This window comes from Amblyraja radiata, chromosome 11 (assembly GCF_010909765.2).
Source record: "Amblyraja radiata isolate CabotCenter1 chromosome 11, sAmbRad1.1.pri, whole genome shotgun sequence".
NCBI classification, from domain to species: Eukaryota; Metazoa; Chordata; class Chondrichthyes; order Rajiformes; family Rajidae; genus Amblyraja; species Amblyraja radiata.
Window position 1 is genome coordinate 37,014,957 of NC_045966.1, and position 18,369 is coordinate 37,033,325.

General features: G+C 42.0%; 1 protein-coding gene across 1 annotated transcript in view; it reads right to left on the reverse strand.

The window, feature by feature from the left end:
* Window positions 1–18,369, reverse strand: part of LOC116978386 (histone-lysine N-methyltransferase NSD2-like) — a 115,334-nt gene that overhangs the window by 90,127 nt on the left and 6,838 nt on the right. The window contains exon 2 of the mRNA XM_033029504.1: window positions 9,678–10,381. Coding sequence (XP_032885395.1) covers window positions 9,678–10,364 — 687 coding nt within the window. The 5' untranslated portion in view covers window positions 10,365–10,381. The remainder of the gene's footprint in view (window positions 1–9,677; window positions 10,382–18,369) is intronic.

The following is an 18,369-nucleotide window of genomic DNA, read 5'->3' on the forward strand; positions in this document are numbered from 1 at the left end:
GCCAGGTGAAAAACTCATACAATTATCTGCCACAAAAGGCCGTGTGCATCACTTAATGTATCCATTTCTAAACTGAAAAAAAGGCATGAGGAGGTATGTAAAAGCTCAAAAGTCTGCAGAGCCTACGCATGCTCCCATGTTTCTATATTTCTAAACAGCTTGCATCTACTTATACCAGAGTAACTTGCAGACTTTCCAGTCAATTAAAAAAACAAAACTATGAAGGCAAATAGATGGAATATTTGTTAATATCTAAACCATGCAAAATTTGATCTTTTGTTTACAGAAGACAGGTTCTACTGATTGAATTTTAATTGTTTTTTAAGTTATTGAACGTATGCATTGCTGACATGAACATTGTTCCTCTTAATGGCCTTTGAAAAATGGCCTTCTACTACCTTAAATCCAACCACATTTTTCATACCGGCTGTGCACCAAAGCTGCATTACATATCTGGTATTACTTATCACACATCTTTTTAAATTCTGCTTCACAAACTGTATGGCGCTTGTGGAAAGGATTTACACATGGTGTAAATGTGACCTCCTAAACACACAATTGTCATCGCAGATAAGAGAGCAAAATATAGAACAGCCCCTTCGGCCCACAATGTCTGTGCCAAGAACATCATGCCGTGATCTTCACTTTCTATCTGCACATAACCGATATCCCTCCATTCCCTGCATATCCATATGCCTATTGAAGTCATTTAAAAGCCACTAATGTATTAGCTTGAACCACCATCCCTCGGAGCGCGTTCCAGGCATTCACCACCCTGTGCACAAAAACATGTCTCGCACATCTCCATTAAACTTTCCCCCTCTCACCTTAAAGGAATGCCCTATAACATTTGATTTTTCTATCCTCGGAAAAAGGATTCTGACTGTCTACCCTATCTCTGCCCCTCATAATTTTATATAGTTCTATCAGGTCTCCCCGCAACCTCTGACTTTGACAGATTTACTCAAAGTCCGCCATCTTAGCAATCTTGGTGTCATCTGTAAAGTTACTAAGCAACCCATCTACATTTAGGTCATTTATGCGTATCACAAACAGCAGCGATCCCAGTACAGGTCACTACAGAACCACTGGTCACAGACATCCAGCCTGAATATCATCCTTCCACCACAACGCACGGTCTTCCATCAGTAAGCCAGTTAAAAATCCATATAACTATGTCATTATTAATCCCTTGCATCTTAATCTTCTGCACCAGCATGGTTGACTATATCCAATCCTTAATACAATCTATGTAGACCACATCCACCACCCTATCCTCATCGATCACCTTCTTATCTCCTCAAAAACTCAGCCTAGTAAGACACGACCAGCCATGTACAAAGCCATGCTGACTCTCCCCAATTAACCCATTCTTTTCTAAATGGGTGTAATTCCTATCGCGAAGAATCTTCTCCAATGGTTGCCCGATCACTGGGGTTAGGCTCAGTGGCCTATAATTCCCTGGATTCCCTCTACTTCCCTTCTTAAATAAAGGAAGAACATTAGCTACCCTCCAGTTCTCCAGGACCCCACCTGTGGCTAGAGAAGCCATAAAGATCTTCGTCAAGGCATCCCGCAATATCCTCTTTTGCCTCTCCCAATAACGGGATAAATCCTGGGTATATATTTGCGGCAATGCTCTTCAAGAACCCAATAGTACCTCCTCCTTAATCTCAGACTGCTCTTGCGTATTAGTATTATCCATACTGATCACACTGTCATTCATATCCTCCTCAGTGAAAGCAGATGAAAATTACTTGTTAGTACCTTGCGGCATCCCCAGACTTCAAGCACAAATTCCCTCCTTTATCCTTGAGCCGTCCTACCTTCTCCCTCGTTATCCTCGTGTTTTAAATTGTAGATATGGAAAGCTTTAGATTGGTATAGGAATGGATTGGGGAATTAACATGGTTAGCAACTGGGTGATTAAAATCTTGCCAAACAGATTGTAAGTGTTCGACGAAAGAGTTGACTAGTCTACGCTTGGTCTCACGATGTAAAGGAGACCACATCGGGAGCACCGATGTAATAAACAAGATTTTAAGATGTGCATATGAACCTCTGTCTTCCCTGGAAGGGTTGCTAGGGTCCCTGGGTGGAAGCGAGAGAAGAGGTGGTACGTTTATTTATTTACATAATTTCTTGCACATTAACATCAGTTGAATAAAGTGCAAACTCAAACATGGTCTCCGGGAATATTGTTAAATTGAAATACCAGTCAACTGATTATCAGGAATAGATATGAATAAATCCATACGTTATGTTTACTTCCAGCACTTATCTGTTCATAAAATCCATCAATTCTCTTCAATCTGTGTAGGCCCCATTTATTTATTTATACTCCAATTATGTCAACTAGTAGCTTTCCTACATCTTACACAAAGATGACTAGTCATTTATCATCCACCTAAGGTGGAGGAGAGAGGAGAAACATTTAAAAGGAACCCGGGGCAACTTTTTGAGGATGGTGGGAATATAGAACGAGGTGCCATAGGAGGTAGTTAAGGCAGGTATAACAACATTTAAAAGACATTGGACGTACATGGAAAGGTTTAGAGGGATACGAGTCAAACACAGGCAAATGGGACCAGCTTAGATGGCATCTTATTCAGCATGGCCGAGTTGGGCCAACGAGCCGTGCTTTATGTTTCTATAGCTCATTGTTTTTGCCATAAATTGTATAGTTATAACTGTCCTGTCTCCAACATAGATTTCCTCCCAACGGTTACTCCTCTACTTTCACACTTAACACCCTTCACTGTCAAGGGGTACATCATCTGTTTGAGGATACACCTTAGCCTATTCTTTTATCCGGAAGTGGCGGCGCTGTTGAACAGCTGCGGCTCGCCTGCAGTCCGGCTGTTTTTACTTTTTTTTTTTGTTGTTGTTTTTTTTTTTTTTGGTCTTGTTTTAGTTAAATTTTAGTTTATTAAGTTTTGTTATGTGTGGGGGGGGGGGTGAAACATGCTTTCTTGCCTCTTCCTTCGGGGGAATGCGACTCTTTTTGTCGTATCCCCCTTCTCTGCCTCCTTCTGCGCTGAGGCCTAATGACGGAGCTGGCGACCTCCAACTGCGACCGACCTCGAGGCTCCGGAAGCAGAGCCAGCCAGGACTTACCAACGCGAGGCTGGCCGAATTCGGAGCTGTGGCGGCGTACCAGCGTTCCGGTGGCGGCGACCCGACTCGGGGCTGAGGCGGTGCTCCGGTGGCGGCGGCACGACTCTGGGCTGAGGCGGTGCTCCGGTGAGGGCGGCCCGACTCGAGGCTGAGGCGGTGCTCTGGTGAGGGCGGCACGACTCGGGGCTGAGGCGGTGCTCCGGTGGCTGAGGCGGCGACCTGAATCCGGGGCTCGGCCGCGGGCCAGTGGACGACATCGTAGGGAGCTCGCAGGTCACAGGCTGGTGACCTGTTTTTATGGAGCTCCCGCAGCAATAGTTGCTTCCGCTGGACTAGAGGGCGGCAGCTTCGACCACCCCGGGCCGCGGAGCTTGAACCGGCCCATTCGCGGAGCTCGGTTGAGCCGCGGGACTGACTACCATCGCCCAGTGGGGTAACAACATATCGCCTCAGCGCAGAGGGAGAATAAGGAGGGAAGAGACAGTGACTTTAAGACTTTTGCCTCCATCACAGTGAGGAGGTGCCTGGTGAACTCACTGTGGTGGATGTTAATTTGTGTTTATTGTGTGTTTTGTTATTTATTATCATATGTATGACTGCAGGCAACGAAATTTCGTTCAGACCAAAAGGTCTGAATGACAAATAAAGGAATCTAATCTAATCTATCTTATTATAGCATATCAGTTGTCCTTGTGTCAATCAATCTTCATCATTATGAATACTCATTCATTTTGTTCCCCTCCCCCCCCCCTCTCCCTCCAAGAGTGTTTGATAGAGCTCCATTTTCTTTCAGCACTTGTCATTATGGCACTACTAAAAATGCTCCTTGGGAGAGATCATCACTTGGCTATACACTGTTCCTGCATTATTCAAGCAATCATGACCATCTACAGCAAGGGTTCCCAACCTGGGGGTAAATTTACCCCCAGGTTCAGGGGGTAAATTTGTTGATTCTGTATTTGTACATATTTTTTCTCATTGACTGACTGTGTTTGGTTCTGGTATTCCGGTTCTGTTCATCATTAGTTGTTCATAAATAAGTGAAATAACATTGTTATGTGCTGTTAAAGTTGCCTGGGGTAAACGGGACGAAAAATGTTGGGAACCCTGATCTACAGCGACCCAATTTAAAAACTGGGTTTGGCTCATTGTCCATATTCACTACCTGTGGCCCTGTCCATCTGCATTTATTTGGGCTGAATTTGAAGTGCAGAGTGTGCTAACTCTCCAAACTGAGAACAAGGAAGCAGGGCCACACAAATGACTGGTTCAGGCACCACATCACAGAGGTCACCTCTGTAGAATATCACCTTTGGCAGAAGTGGAGCCTCGTCTGCTATCAAAATAGGTAGGCACTTTTATTAAAAAAAGGTGTTTAAATGTCTGGTAGAATGATTTGTAGTTTGTAAATTAAAAAAAAAAAAATAATTTGCTTATACTCCAGGTTTGGAATTGTCATTCAAATGAAAGGAAACTCATTCAATGTTTGGGGAACCCCAGCACATCCAGACTCTGCTGTTGGACTCCACATGGAGTGCAGTAACAGTGCAGGGTGCCGGATGCACAGGAAATGGTCCCAAAACATTCTGTAAATAATGCATCTCGACAACAGCTAAAATAATAATATCCCAAATGGTAAATACCTGATTTTTCATATCCTGCACCAACTGCAACTCTAAAGAAAAGTTTGGAAAATAATGAGAATTATCTTACTTAAAAATAATACCTGCTCACATTAATGGCTACAAATGTTATGCATGTTATGGACCTATGAGAGAAAAATAAATAATGGGAATTTCTGTGATTCAATGTGTTCATGGCTGCTGATTTCCACATCTTTTCACTTCATCTCTGTCAAAAAAAAATGTATACTGATCTTGGGGATTCTGATTATTCTCAAAGCTTCCATAGCATCCAAAATATTCCAAAGATTCACAACTGGCTAAGTGTAAATATCTAATTTAATCCAAAATGTTTACCTTAGTTGGACTAATATTATAACAAATGACTTAGAATAGTAACAAAAATGTATCAGAATTGTTAAGAACCTGTTTGGAAATGTAGCTATACTGTTGTGGGGATTACTTAAATCAATCCTAACTGAAGGAGAGGAATACTCTAAAAAGTGATGGAAGAGATGACATGGGTTAAAAGGAACACTGATAAAAGGGCGCTTAGTCGGAAACTTCTGAATTCCAAATTATTAACAGGGCACAAGGTCTCTAGGCCTCTTCAAAATTATACCACCCTTTTTTATATTAAAAACGAAATATAACGAGCGAGATTAATGATGGGTATTTAGAGATAAACTGGAACAAAATGAATTGGCAAATGATACATAAGAAAATCAGCATGAAATTATTGGATTAAAATATGATGAGCAATTGACACCACTGGGCCTGTACTCGTTGAAGTTCAGAAGGATGAGGGAGGGACCTCATTGAAACTTACCGAATAGTGAAACGCCTAGATAGAATTGGTGTGGCGGAGACTCGATGGGCCGAATGGCCCAATTCTGCTTCTATGACTTATGAAATAATTATTAAAGAAAACCCACATTTGAAGGTTCTATTTTCAGAAAGCAATGATGAAGTTGTTAAACTAAAGCCGATGGGTTTAAAAGAGACAGATACAGCGCATACACAAACTTGGCCGAGTAGCACACAAGCAGAGAATGCAAACGAGAAAAGATTTTTGTCTAGACTCGAAACAAGTACATGTTGTCTCCCAGGAGATACACAGTAGGATCATTGCACTGTTCAATGTATCTGGTGAAGAAGTAACACTTATGCAAAAATAAAACTTCAACATTGGCATGTGACATGAAACTCAAATGTCATAAACAACAGGGGGGTTTCTCCAGCATTTTTGTCTACCTTCGATTTTCCAGCATCTGCAGTTCCTTCTTAAACAGGAATTATACTCTCACAGATTTATATAGGATGTAGCCATACTTTAAACTGGATCAAAAAACAACTTTCTGGCAAAAAAAATGCTGAAATGCTATATATATAATTTTAATGGACATGCAGTAAGATATGCTATATAAATCTTTGAGTACCGCACTTTTAAGTGATACATCAATAAAGAAGTTTTTTTTAAATACCAGTTCTAAATGTATCTTATTACACAGACTACACTGCCCACTGCTGTGAAATTCATGCCTCAAGCAAAACATCTCACTTCCTAAAAAAGAAATAAGAGTGCTGGAGCAATTCAGTGGGCCAGGCAGGCAGCATCACTGGAGAACATGGATAGATGAGGTTTTGGGTTAGAACCCCTTTTCAGATTGATTGTAGTGGGGGGGGGTGAAGCTGTAAGAGAGGTGGGGAAGGACAATGTTTGACAAGTGATCGGTGGATGAGGCGAAAGGAGGTTTAGATTGGACAAAGACCTGTTTAAAAGACAAAAAAAGTGTGACAAGGTTAGAAGAGGCATGAAATATGAGGCCAGAGGAAGGAATATAGCAGGGGCAGAGAAATGCACGGCTCATACCGTTGTTCTAGGCTACCCAAGTAAAATATGAGGTGCTGTTCCTCCACTTTGCATGTGGCCTCACTTAGGCCAATGGAGGAGGTTCAGGACAGAATGGTCAGTTTATCAATCCAGGCACCGCAGCAATCTTTCCAAATGAGATAGAGGTTTACGTGCACCTCCTCTAACCTCATATGCTGAATTTAGTGCTCCCGAAATGATCTCCTTTCCATCAGTCAGACCAAGTGTTGACTTGGCAACCGTTTTGCCATACACTTATGCTCAGCCACCAAGGTCTGCTGGATGGTACACAAAATTGCTGGGGAAACTCAGCGGGTGCAGCAGCATCTATGGAGTGAAGGAAATAGGCGACGTTTCGGAACTTCGGCCCGAAACGTCGCCTATTTCCTTCGCTCCATAGATGCTGCTGCACCCGCTGAGTTTCCCCAGCAATTTTGTGTACCTTCGATATTCCAGCATCTGCAGTTCCCTTTTGAACACAAGGTCTGCTGGATCACTTGTTGTTAACAATTTTAACTCCCCTTCCCTTGGGTTCTGCTTGGGTAGCTTACAACCCGACACTATGAACATTCAATTCCCCAGTTTTAACTAAGTTACAAACATACCTCCATCCCCTCATCCCTTTCCTCTCCTATCTCTACCCTATGCCTCACCTGGAAGCACATCCAACTCTCCCTTTCCCCTCCCACCCATGTTCCTTCCTCTGGCTTAACATTTCATGCATCTTCTATCCTTGTCTCACACTTTTTGTAATTTCATCTATGGCCTGTGTCTGGCCATGTGCCAATGACCCCCTTCATGTGCATCCATCAAACACTTGTAAAACTCTGTCCCACTCCCACCTCACTCCCAGCTTTCTCACACCCTACTATAAGCAGTCTGAAGAAGGGTCCTGAACCAAAACGTCACTTATTCATGTTCTCTAAAGATGAAGCCTGACCCACTGAGTTACTCCAGCACTTTGTGTCTTTTTGTAAACCAGTATCTGCAGTTCCTTGTGCTTACATCTCATTTTTTAATCCCAGCACTCCACCGTACACAAACCTCTTAATCATTCAATGGCTTAAACATATACAGTGCCCTCCATAATGTTTGGGACAGAGACCCATCATTTATTTATTTGCCTCTGTACTCCACAATTTGAGATTTGTAATAGAAAAAAAATCACATGTGGTTAAAGTGCACATTGTCAGATTTTATTAAAGGGTATTTTTATACATTTGGTTTCACCGTGTAGAAATTACAGCTGTGTTTATACATAGTCCCCCCATTTCAGGGCACCATAATGTTTGGGACACATGGCTTCACAGGTGTTTGTAATTGCCCATGTGTGTTTAAATGCCTCCTTAATGCAGGTATAAGAGAGCTCTCAGCACCTAGTCTTTCTTCCAATCTTTCCATCACCTTTGGAAACTTTTATTGCTATTTATCAACATTTGGACCAAAGTTGTGCCAATGAAAGTCAAAGAAGCCATTATGAGACTGAGAAACCAGAATAAAACTGTTAGAAACATCAGCCAAACCTTAGGCTTGCCAAAATCAACTGTTTGGAACATCATTAAGAATAGAGCACTGGTGAGCGCAAAGGGACTGGCAGGCCAAGGAAGACCTCCACAGCTGATGACAGATGAATTCTCTCTATAATAAAGAAAAATCCCCAAACAGCTGTCTGACAGATCAGAAACTCTTCAGGAGTCAGGTGTGGATTTGTCAATGACCACTGTCCACAGAAGACTTCACGAACAGAAATATAGAGGCTACACTGCAAGATGTAAAACCACTGGTTAGCCACAAAAATAGGATGGCCAGGTTAGTTTGCCAAGAAGTACATAAAGAGCAACTACAGTTCTGGAAAAAGGTCTTGTGGACAGAGGAGACGAAGATGAACTTATACCAGTGATGGCAAGAGTATGGAGGGGGGATGGAACTGCTCAAGATCTAAAGCATGCCACCTCATCTGTGATACACAGTGGTGGGGGTGTTATGGCCTGGGCATGTATGGCTGCAGAAGGTACTGGCTCACTTATCTTCATTGATGATACAATTGCTGACAGTAGTGTAGCATAATGAATTCTGAACTGTATAGACACATCCTATCTGCTCAAGTTCAAATAAATTCCTCAAAACTCATTAGCCGGCGGTTCATTCGACAGCAAGACAATAATTCCAAACATACTGCTAAAGCAACAATGGAGTTTTTCAAAGCTAAAAAAATGGGCAATTCTTGAGTGGCCAAATCAATCACCCGATCTGAACCCAATTGAGCATGCCTTTTATATGCTGAAGAGAAAACCAAAGAATACTAGCCCCAAAACATAAGCTAAAGATGGCTGCAATACAGGAATGGCAGAGCATCACAAGAGAAGACACCCAGCAACTGGTGATATCCATGAATCACTGACTTCAAGCAGTCATTGCATGTAAAGGATATGCAACAAAATACTAAACATGATTACTTTCAGTTACATGACATTGCTGTGTCTCAAACATTATGGTGCCCTGAAATGGGAGGACTATGTATAAACACTGCTGTGATTTCTACATGGTGAAACCAAAATGTATAAAAATGACCTTAATTAAAATCTGACAATGTGAACTTTAACCACATGTGATTTTTTTCTATTACAAATTTCAAATTGTGGAATACAGAGGCAAATAAATAAATGATGGGTCTTTGTCCCAAACATTATGGAGGGCACTCTAACATATTCACATGAACTATTTGAACCTAACAGTTAACTCAGATCTTAACTGCCTTGATTATCACTATAAAGTCTGCATCAGGTAAAATAATGTGCAAAACTACAACTCCCAGGATGGAGCTCTTCCTCTTATTTACATCAGGAGATCATACATGCCATTCCTTTCATTGTAATTGATTCATTAAAAAAGGACTTGCCAGGATGCAATATACCTTTCATAATTCCATAGCACCAAGGTTACAGAGGCTCACAACAAAATAAGCAACATTTGGTTTAGTTTGCAAAATCGACCAATGGCTTCATATATGTTCCATACAAACTAATTTTAACGAAAATCTCAATTTGTAAATAAACAACACTTACATTCTTTTTTTGTTCCACAGAAACTGAAGAATAAAAATCCATTGGATTGTCTTCTTTCTGTTCAGATTCATGGGAAGGACTATATTTAATATTTTTCTTTCTCATTCTTTTTGCTCTGTGGAATTCTGGTATTTCTACCTCTTTTATGTTAGCAAGTTGCTCTTCAGAATCCTTTTCATCCTCTTTTTCCATCTCACTGCAAATGCTTGATTCAAACATCATTTTTCCATTCATAACCAATTTAGTTATTTTTAACTTCAATTCTGGTGAAGCATTGAGTGGAAAACCAGTTTCTGAGCAAGAGTGACCAACTCTGTCAATTGTACAACAGTCCTGGGTCATAGAATTCTCAAGGGACTCAGACCATTGTTTTTTCTCTGTAGGCTCAGAGAATCCAGTAGGAATCATAGAAGCTAAATCTTGCAGTTTGCGTAGTGGAATATAGGATCGTGCTGACGCATGTCCATTAAATGTAGGTTTTGCATCATCCTGTGAATCAATGGACTGCTGAACACCACCACCATCCTGAAGATTAGAGTTTTCTCTTCCACAAATGTTCTGACCAGTCCTGCTGCTTGGCCCATTGCTCTCTGAAACATTGAAACCCAGTGTAGTTGAAAATTGTTGCGCATTATTAAAGGGCAGAGTGGTACCCACTGTCAATTTATAGTCACAGGCATGATCCATCTTTTCTTATTTTCCACCTAAGAGGAAGAAAACAAAACGGTAATGAAACTGTTGAACATAACAGTTGTCAGGCGAGTTGAAATAATTTTTACCAATCATCTAAGAAAGATTTCTAAATCGCCTAGCATTACCTTTGTGCCACTTCATCATGAACAACTTATTGTAACTATCCAACTCAAAGGTGTATGCACAAATTAGCTTAAAAACAGAAAAAAGTATACACGGCAGTACACAAAGTCATGCACGACATTAGTACAAAATAGTAAGACCAGCCTTGCTACACAAGTTAGTTTTTTTTGTCCCATAATCTTGAAATTCCCCACAGTAATGTGCATCACTGTCATAATAAACTACTGCAGATTAAGCAAAACTAAAAGCAAAGTTCAATTTGATAAATTACATAATCATTTCAGACCGAACTAAGTTTAAATCAAAACCATCTAGTTTGTCCTATGTGAATTATAAATTGGTATTCCAATATTAAACAATGTTTAATACCCATCTGTTTAAGAAGGAACTGCAGATGCTGGAACAATCTAAGGTAATTTACATCGGATTACTTTCCGATTCTTCAGATTATGGCAAATACAATAAAGGGCTAAATGTAATGGATTGGTTAGTAAATTTACAGATGACACAAAAATTGCCGTGGTTGCAGGCTGTGAGGAAGTATATCAAAGTATACAGGGGGATATAAATCAGCTACAGAAATGGGCAGAGAAATGGCAAATGGAGTTTAATCTGAACAAATTAGGTGTTGCACTTTGGGAAGTTGAATGCAAGGGAAAAAGTTAACGACATGACACGTAACAATATTGATGTACAGAGAGATTTTGGGATACAAGTCCATTAATCCCTGGAAACACGAGAAGATAAGAGTAGCAAATAAGGCCAATCCCTGCATTGAACAGGGCATTGAGTACAAGAGTCAGGAAGTCGTAATGCTGCTTTGTAGGACTTTAGTTAGGCCATATTCAGAGTATTGTGTGCAATTCTGGTTGCCTCATTACAGGAAAGATGTAGTGCCGAATCAGGAAGTCATGATGCAGCTTTATAGGACTTTGGATAGGCCACATTCAGAGTGTTGTGTGCAATTCCGGTCGCCCCATGACAGGAAAGATGTAGACACTTTGGAAAGGGTGCAGAGGAGGTGAACCACAGTGATGCCTGGATTAGAGACCATGAGCTACAGGGAGAGGTTGGACATACTTGGATTCTTTTCTCCAGAATATGAGAGTTTGCGGGGGAGACCCGATTGATGGAAGTAAAATGATGATAGGCATAGATAGGGTAGATGGTCAGAACCCATTCCCTAATAAACTCCACACCCCGCCACCCCACATTTCCCACCTGGTGACTCCATCTGATAACACCCATCACTTACCAACCCCAGCCACACCCCTTCCTCTCACCTCTTCAAATTGGTCATCTTCCCTCTGAACTCTTAGTTCTGATGCAAGGTCTTGACTCAAAACAGGCCATCCTTTTGTCTCCATATGTGCTGCTTGCCTACTGAGTTCCACAAGCAGATTGTTTTTTTTGCAGGAGTAAAGATCTAGTCATAAAAGCAGGAAGCATGGCCGGAAATACTTTCCATCTATATTTATTGATTAAGCAACTGCTGTCACAAATCATCGACCTCAGGGACACACCTAATGCAAACTTGTCATCAGATCATGATGGGATGAATCCTGGTTTGCCAAGAGCAAAGGTGGAAATTGGAAGGGTACTGGATGCACAAAACAACCTTGGTGAAACAAAAAAGCACGATAAACCCAGGAAGTACATATCAGATTAAGGTGGATAGTGGGTAAACTTTAAAAAAATCAATGTACTTTGCAGTTCTAAAAAGCATGTAATAAAGTTCTAAATAATTAGGCTTGCAGCAAAGTTGAAACCAATTGAAGAAAGAAGGACAGTAATAGCATGTGTAGGAAATTAGCTTAGGTTACAAAGCAATATAGTAAGCATTTGTTTTTGGCCCAGAAACTGCTCACAAGAGTTCATGCCTGAAAATGTTGTGTTCCATGTTGTGTGTTAATGATATTGACTTTACATTCTACAGAAGAGCTTCAAAATCAAGTTGAATTCATAGTCAACAGTGAAGAGGATAGCAAAGGACTTGGAGGAAACTGGGCAGATGAAATTAATGTAGAGAACTATAAAGTGACACAATTTGATTGGAAGAATGAAGAAAGGCACTGGTATAATGGGCACAATTCTCAAGCAATTTTTGGAACAGAGAAATCTAATTGCATTTGTACATAAATCTGAGTGTCAGGGCAGGCTGAGAAAGCAGTAAACAACAGTTTACACCAACTGGAATATAAAGTGCAATTCTAGTCCACAAACCTTTGAAAGAGGGATTTAAAGGTTTGCACAGGGTGCAGGAAAGATTTACTAGAATAATAAATCAGGGACGAGGCATTAACTATGATGAACGATTTGAGAAGCTGTGATTATTCTACATATAGCAGAGACCTCTTGGAGTGGCACAGTAAGTGACAATGCTTCCCTAAAGCTGCAACAAATCTTTAATTTAGACCTCCATTGCTGTGTGGAACTTGCATATTCTTTCTGTGACCATAAATGTCTCCTTAGGTGCTCTGATGATTGTAGAGAAACAAATGATGAGCTGGTTTGTCAAATATTAAGCTACTGCAAATGAACCCTCGTGTACCTGGGTGGCAGGAGAATCAAGCTGCATTTTTACTTGCGAGCAGAGCAACAAGGCAAATTCCTTGTACATACTTGGCCAATATCCATTCATTCATTCATTTAATGGCTATGCGAGAGAGAATGTTACAAGGAAATAATTGGAGGAATTGGCCCTTTCTATGCTGCAAGGAAATATGCATTATGTTGGAGATTTTGAAAGTAATAAAAGATGCAAACTAGTTAGAAATACGTTTTTTTAATCCTGCCATCATTATAGAGGATGCATATTTAAACTATTTACCAAAGGATGGCTAGCATCTGAAAAACAGTTAGACAGGATGAGGGATGCTGGTTCAATGATCTTTCAATAGGAAAAATGGATTAGAACATGGAAGAAATAATTACAGGACCAGAAAGGAAATGTCAAGAAGCCTTCAGAAACGAATTAGCCAAAATACTTCCTTCTAAGTAAGCTATTCTTTGATTTAGTGACTCCATTAAGACCATGAGCCTCAATACCTTTGTCTAGTTTTTAATTTACAGTTTAATTTACAGTACAGAAGGGCAATATATTTCGAGATCTAGTGGACGGAAACATTTTCTAATATTTGTAAGCCTTGCTTAAAATGTCAGAACCTGGTCTCTCCAACAGTAGCAATTTCAATCCATTATTTCACTTCAACATTGTCTTAAAACATACACACACACACACAAACAAACAAACAAACAAACAAGAATTGCTCCACAACTTGCTAAACTGGAAAGATCACAACCCCAGTTGAACAGATCTTGCCTTAGGGTTGAGGTACTGTGCTGGCAAATCTAAGCTGCACATCAGTTTCCATGCTAAAACGGAGAGTAGAAGAGTCAGAAATGTTCTGGATTAGTTAAAATTGGCTTTGCATAGTGCAATTTCTCCATATCCCCAAAAATATATATGTGCATATATTCCAATAACCTTTCTCTGTACCCATTAATGACATTTTATGTACATGCATACCCATCGATTGTGTCAAGGCTTCGACTAAAACTGGCTATTAATGATTTGGAAGAGGGAATTAGGAGCAACACTAGCAAGTTTGTGGATGACACAAAGCTGGGTGGCAGTGTAAACTGAAGAGGATGTTAGGAGATTGCAGGGTGACCTGGACAGGTTGAGTGAGTGGGCAGATGCAGTATAATATAGATAAATGTGAGGTTATCCACTTTGGTGGCAAAAACAAGGGGGCAGATTATTATCTCAATGGGGTTAGGTTAGGTAAGGGGGAGGTACAGCGAGACCTGGGTGTCCTTGTACACTGGTCACTGAAAGTTGGCGTGCAGGTACAGCAGGCAGTGAAGAAAGCTAATAGAATGTTGGCCTTCATAACAAGAGGATTTCAGTATAGGAGTAGAGAGGTTCTTCTGAAGTTGTATAGGGTTCTGGTAAGACCACATCTGGAATATTGTGTACAGTTTTGGTCTCCTAATTTGAGGAAGGACATCCTTGTGATTGAGGCAGTGCAGCGGAGGTTCACGAGATTGATCCCTGGGATGGCGGGACTGTCATATGAGGAAAGATTGAAAAGACTAGGCTTGTATTCACTGGAGTTTAGAAGGATGAGCGGGTATCTTGTAGAAACATACAAAATCATAAAAGGACTGGACAGGCTAGATGCAGGAAAAAATTTCCCAATGTTGGGCAAGTCCAGAACCAGGGGCCACAGTCTTAGAATAAAGGGGAGGCCATTTAGGACTGAGGTGAGAAAAAACTTTTTCACCCAGAGTTGTGAATTTGTGGAATTCCCTGCCAGAGTGCAGTGGAGGCCAAATCACTGGATGGATTTAAGAGAGTTAGATAGAGCTCTAGGGGCTGGTGGAATCAAGGGATATGGGAAGAAGGCAGGCACGGGTTATTGATTGGGGACGATCAGCCATGGTCACAATGAATGGTGGTGCTGGCTCGAAGGGCCGAATGGCCTCCTCCTGCACCTATTTTCTATGTTGCTATGTTTCTATGTCTTACAAAGCAGAATCATTGTCCACAATTTCCTGCCTTGATGAGCTCAATGCTTGTTTGAAAAGGTTAGTGGAATGAATAAAATGCAAATTGCTGTAGTAACTCAGTGGGTCAGGCAGCATTCTTGGATGTAATGGACAGGTGACATTTCAGAACAAAGCCTGGCAAGTGATAGGTGGGTACATGTCAGGGGAGGAGGGGGGCTGATTAGCAGATGGGTAGACTAAGACTCGAGATGGAAGGGCATCTGATAAGGACAAAAGAAGAATGCAATGAAAAGCCAGAGAGAGGTGCATCTGTGGAGGGGGAACGGGCAAAATGGTGCGAGAGTAGACAAAATTGCTTGAGAAACTCAGCAGGTGCGGCAGCATCTATGGAGCGAAGGAAATAGGTCCGTTGCAGGTGTGTGGGTGAGTGAGGCCCGAAGTTTCGGGAGAATCAAAGTGAGGTCCCGCTGGTGCCGGCGCATTGCAGCGAGAGTAGATCTCAGTGCCCGGTGGGAGAATTGCTGTGTATGGCGGCAGATAGCCAGTCGGTATCGATAGTCCGGTTTGGGTCCAAACTGGGAGGTAGGACTCTATTTCCTTCGCTCCATAGATGCTGCCGCACCCGCTGAGTTTCTCCATTAATTTTGTCTACCTTCGATTTTCCAGCATCTGCAGTTCCTTCTTGAACACAATAGTGTGAGAAATGGGTGTGGTGTAAAATGACATTTCCCACACTTTCAACCTTGAGTGCACCTGTCCCCATGGTCAACATCATGGACATCAGACCAGCCTTCCCAAGAGTGAATCTTGGGGAAGTGAATGATCTGAATATCATTACCTTTCCCATATTGGACATCATTCCCCTCCATACTCCAAACTGGAGTACTCACAGTTGATGACCACAATTATCTCGGTGCCAAAATAAATCAAGTGACCCAAGGCTGGTCATGATACACATCAACTCTAGCCTCCCAGACACTGCATCTTGATCCACTGCAATTCACCCACCATCACACCAGTCCATTGCAAATGCCATCTCCTCACTAAAACAGATGCTGGTCAACCCACTGCAATTTGTTTTCTGCTCCAGATTCCAGCATCTACAGTTTTGTGTCTCAATTGATATGGGATGTTGTACAGGAAGATGGAAGGCAATGCTGATCAGACAGGTTTGCTCAGAAATGTGAAGCCTGCGTTGCAATTTCCTCAATACCTTCTTGATTTTGTTTTTACTATGTTTATTTTTAAATGAACAATGAGCAAACTCCAATCCTATGTTGTGTTAATTGTTCTCCTTTCCTTTGACAACCCACGGACAGCGGGGTTCACTTTCTAATCAATACCTTGTGGTGCTCAGGCGTGGTAGTCCTGGCAAGCTCACGCTCCCCAGACCTGAAACATCTGACTTAAAGTGCCATCCCTACTACCTGCCGAGGGAATTCGCCCCAGATATTCTGACAGCAGTCTACATTCCTCTCCATGCGGATGTCAAGCTTGCTCTGAATGAACTGTACTCCGTTGTCAACTGTCTTGATACAACACCAAAGTCCTGGTAATTGTAGCCAGAGATTTCAATCAAGCCAACCTCAGGGTCCAACTGCCAAAGTACTATCAACATGTCTCTTGTCCCACCAGGGGCCAGAACACCCTCGACTACTGCTACACATGAATAAAAAACGCCTTCCTCTCTGTACCTCAGCCACATTTCAGGAAATCTGATCAGTTACCTGTGCTTCTACTCCTTGCCGACAAACAGAAACTGAAGCAGGTGGATCTGGGTCAGAGAGTTGTGCAATTCTGATCAGCAGACACAGATGGCATCCTATGTGACTGCTTTGATTCAGTGGACTGGCCCATTTTCAGGGAATCTGCAGTCAATCTGTACGAGTACACCACTGCTATGACTGACCTCATCAACAAATGTGTAGAGTGTGTGCCGACAAAGACAATCCAACCGGAAACCATGGATGAACCATGAGGTACATTCACAGGTGAAGACCAGGTCCGTTGCATACGCCAAAAGTGCCAAGTGGTACAAGACAGCTCTTTGTGGTCATTGGAATACCATTCAAGGATACCAAGCGACAATACCAAATGAAACTTGTCCCAGTATAATCATTCAGACACACGCAGACTCTGGCAAGGCCTGAATACTATAACTGGCTGCAAAGTAAAGTCAGGCAACATCACAGGTGATAATGCGGCCCTACCAGCAGAACTTTATGCTTTATATGCTCGCATTGAACAGAAGGTCAGCGGGACAATGACTCAAGCATGCCTCTTCCCAAGGATATTGTTGCAGAAGTTAGATCGGCCTTCCTGAGGGTGAACCCACGGAAAGAAACTGGCCCAGATGGGGTCCCTGGCTGCGTCCTTAGACACTGCATGGACCAACTAGCAGTAGTATTTATGGAAATCTTTAATCTCTCCCTACTCCATTCTGAGGCACCCAGCTACTTCAAGAAAACCACTATCATCCCAGTGCTAAAGAAAAGCAAGATCTCATGCCTTAATGACAACCATATCCAATAGTCTTTACAGCCCCGGTCACAATGTGCTTTGAGAGGCTGGTTATGGAATGCATTAAATCCAGACTGCTGAACAGCCTGGAACCTCTGCAGTTCATCTACCACCACCAAGGTCCACGGCCGATGCCATTTCCCTGGCCCAACACTCATCTCGAGAACACCTGGATAAGAGACACCTACATCGGACCTTTTCATAGACGACAAAACGCTGGAGTAACTCAGCGGGGCAAGCAGCATGCCTGGAGAGAAGGAATATGTGACGTTTCGGATAGATGCCCTTCTTCAGACTGAAGAAGGCTTAATTATGGATGATCCTCGACTTCCTGACCAACAGACCACAAACAGTGAGGATAGGGGACAAATCATTCTTTATGATGGGGTGGAAGATTGCAACCTTCACGTGGTCCGCCCAGTTTCGCTGAATGCAATCAACCCGGTGTGCACAATAAAATAAAATAAGTTGTCCTACAACTTTAAGTTGTGCACGCCATACGCAAGAAGATCCTTTACGATAATCCTCAACTGTGGTGCTCCGCAAGGATGCGTTCTCAGCTCCCTTCTTTACTCTGATACACCCACGACTGTGCAACCAAGTACCAATCCAATTTACAAATTTGCAGATGACACCACTGGAATGGGCTGGATATCAATTAATGAAGAGACGGAGTACAGGAAGAAGATTGCAAACCTTGTGACCTGGTATCAAGACCACAACCTTTCTCTCAATGTCAACAAGATAAGCAAAATAGTGATCGACCAGGATGCGAAGCAGTACACATATCTCAGTATACATTGACAGCACCAAAGTAGAGGTGGTCGAAAGCTTCAAGTTC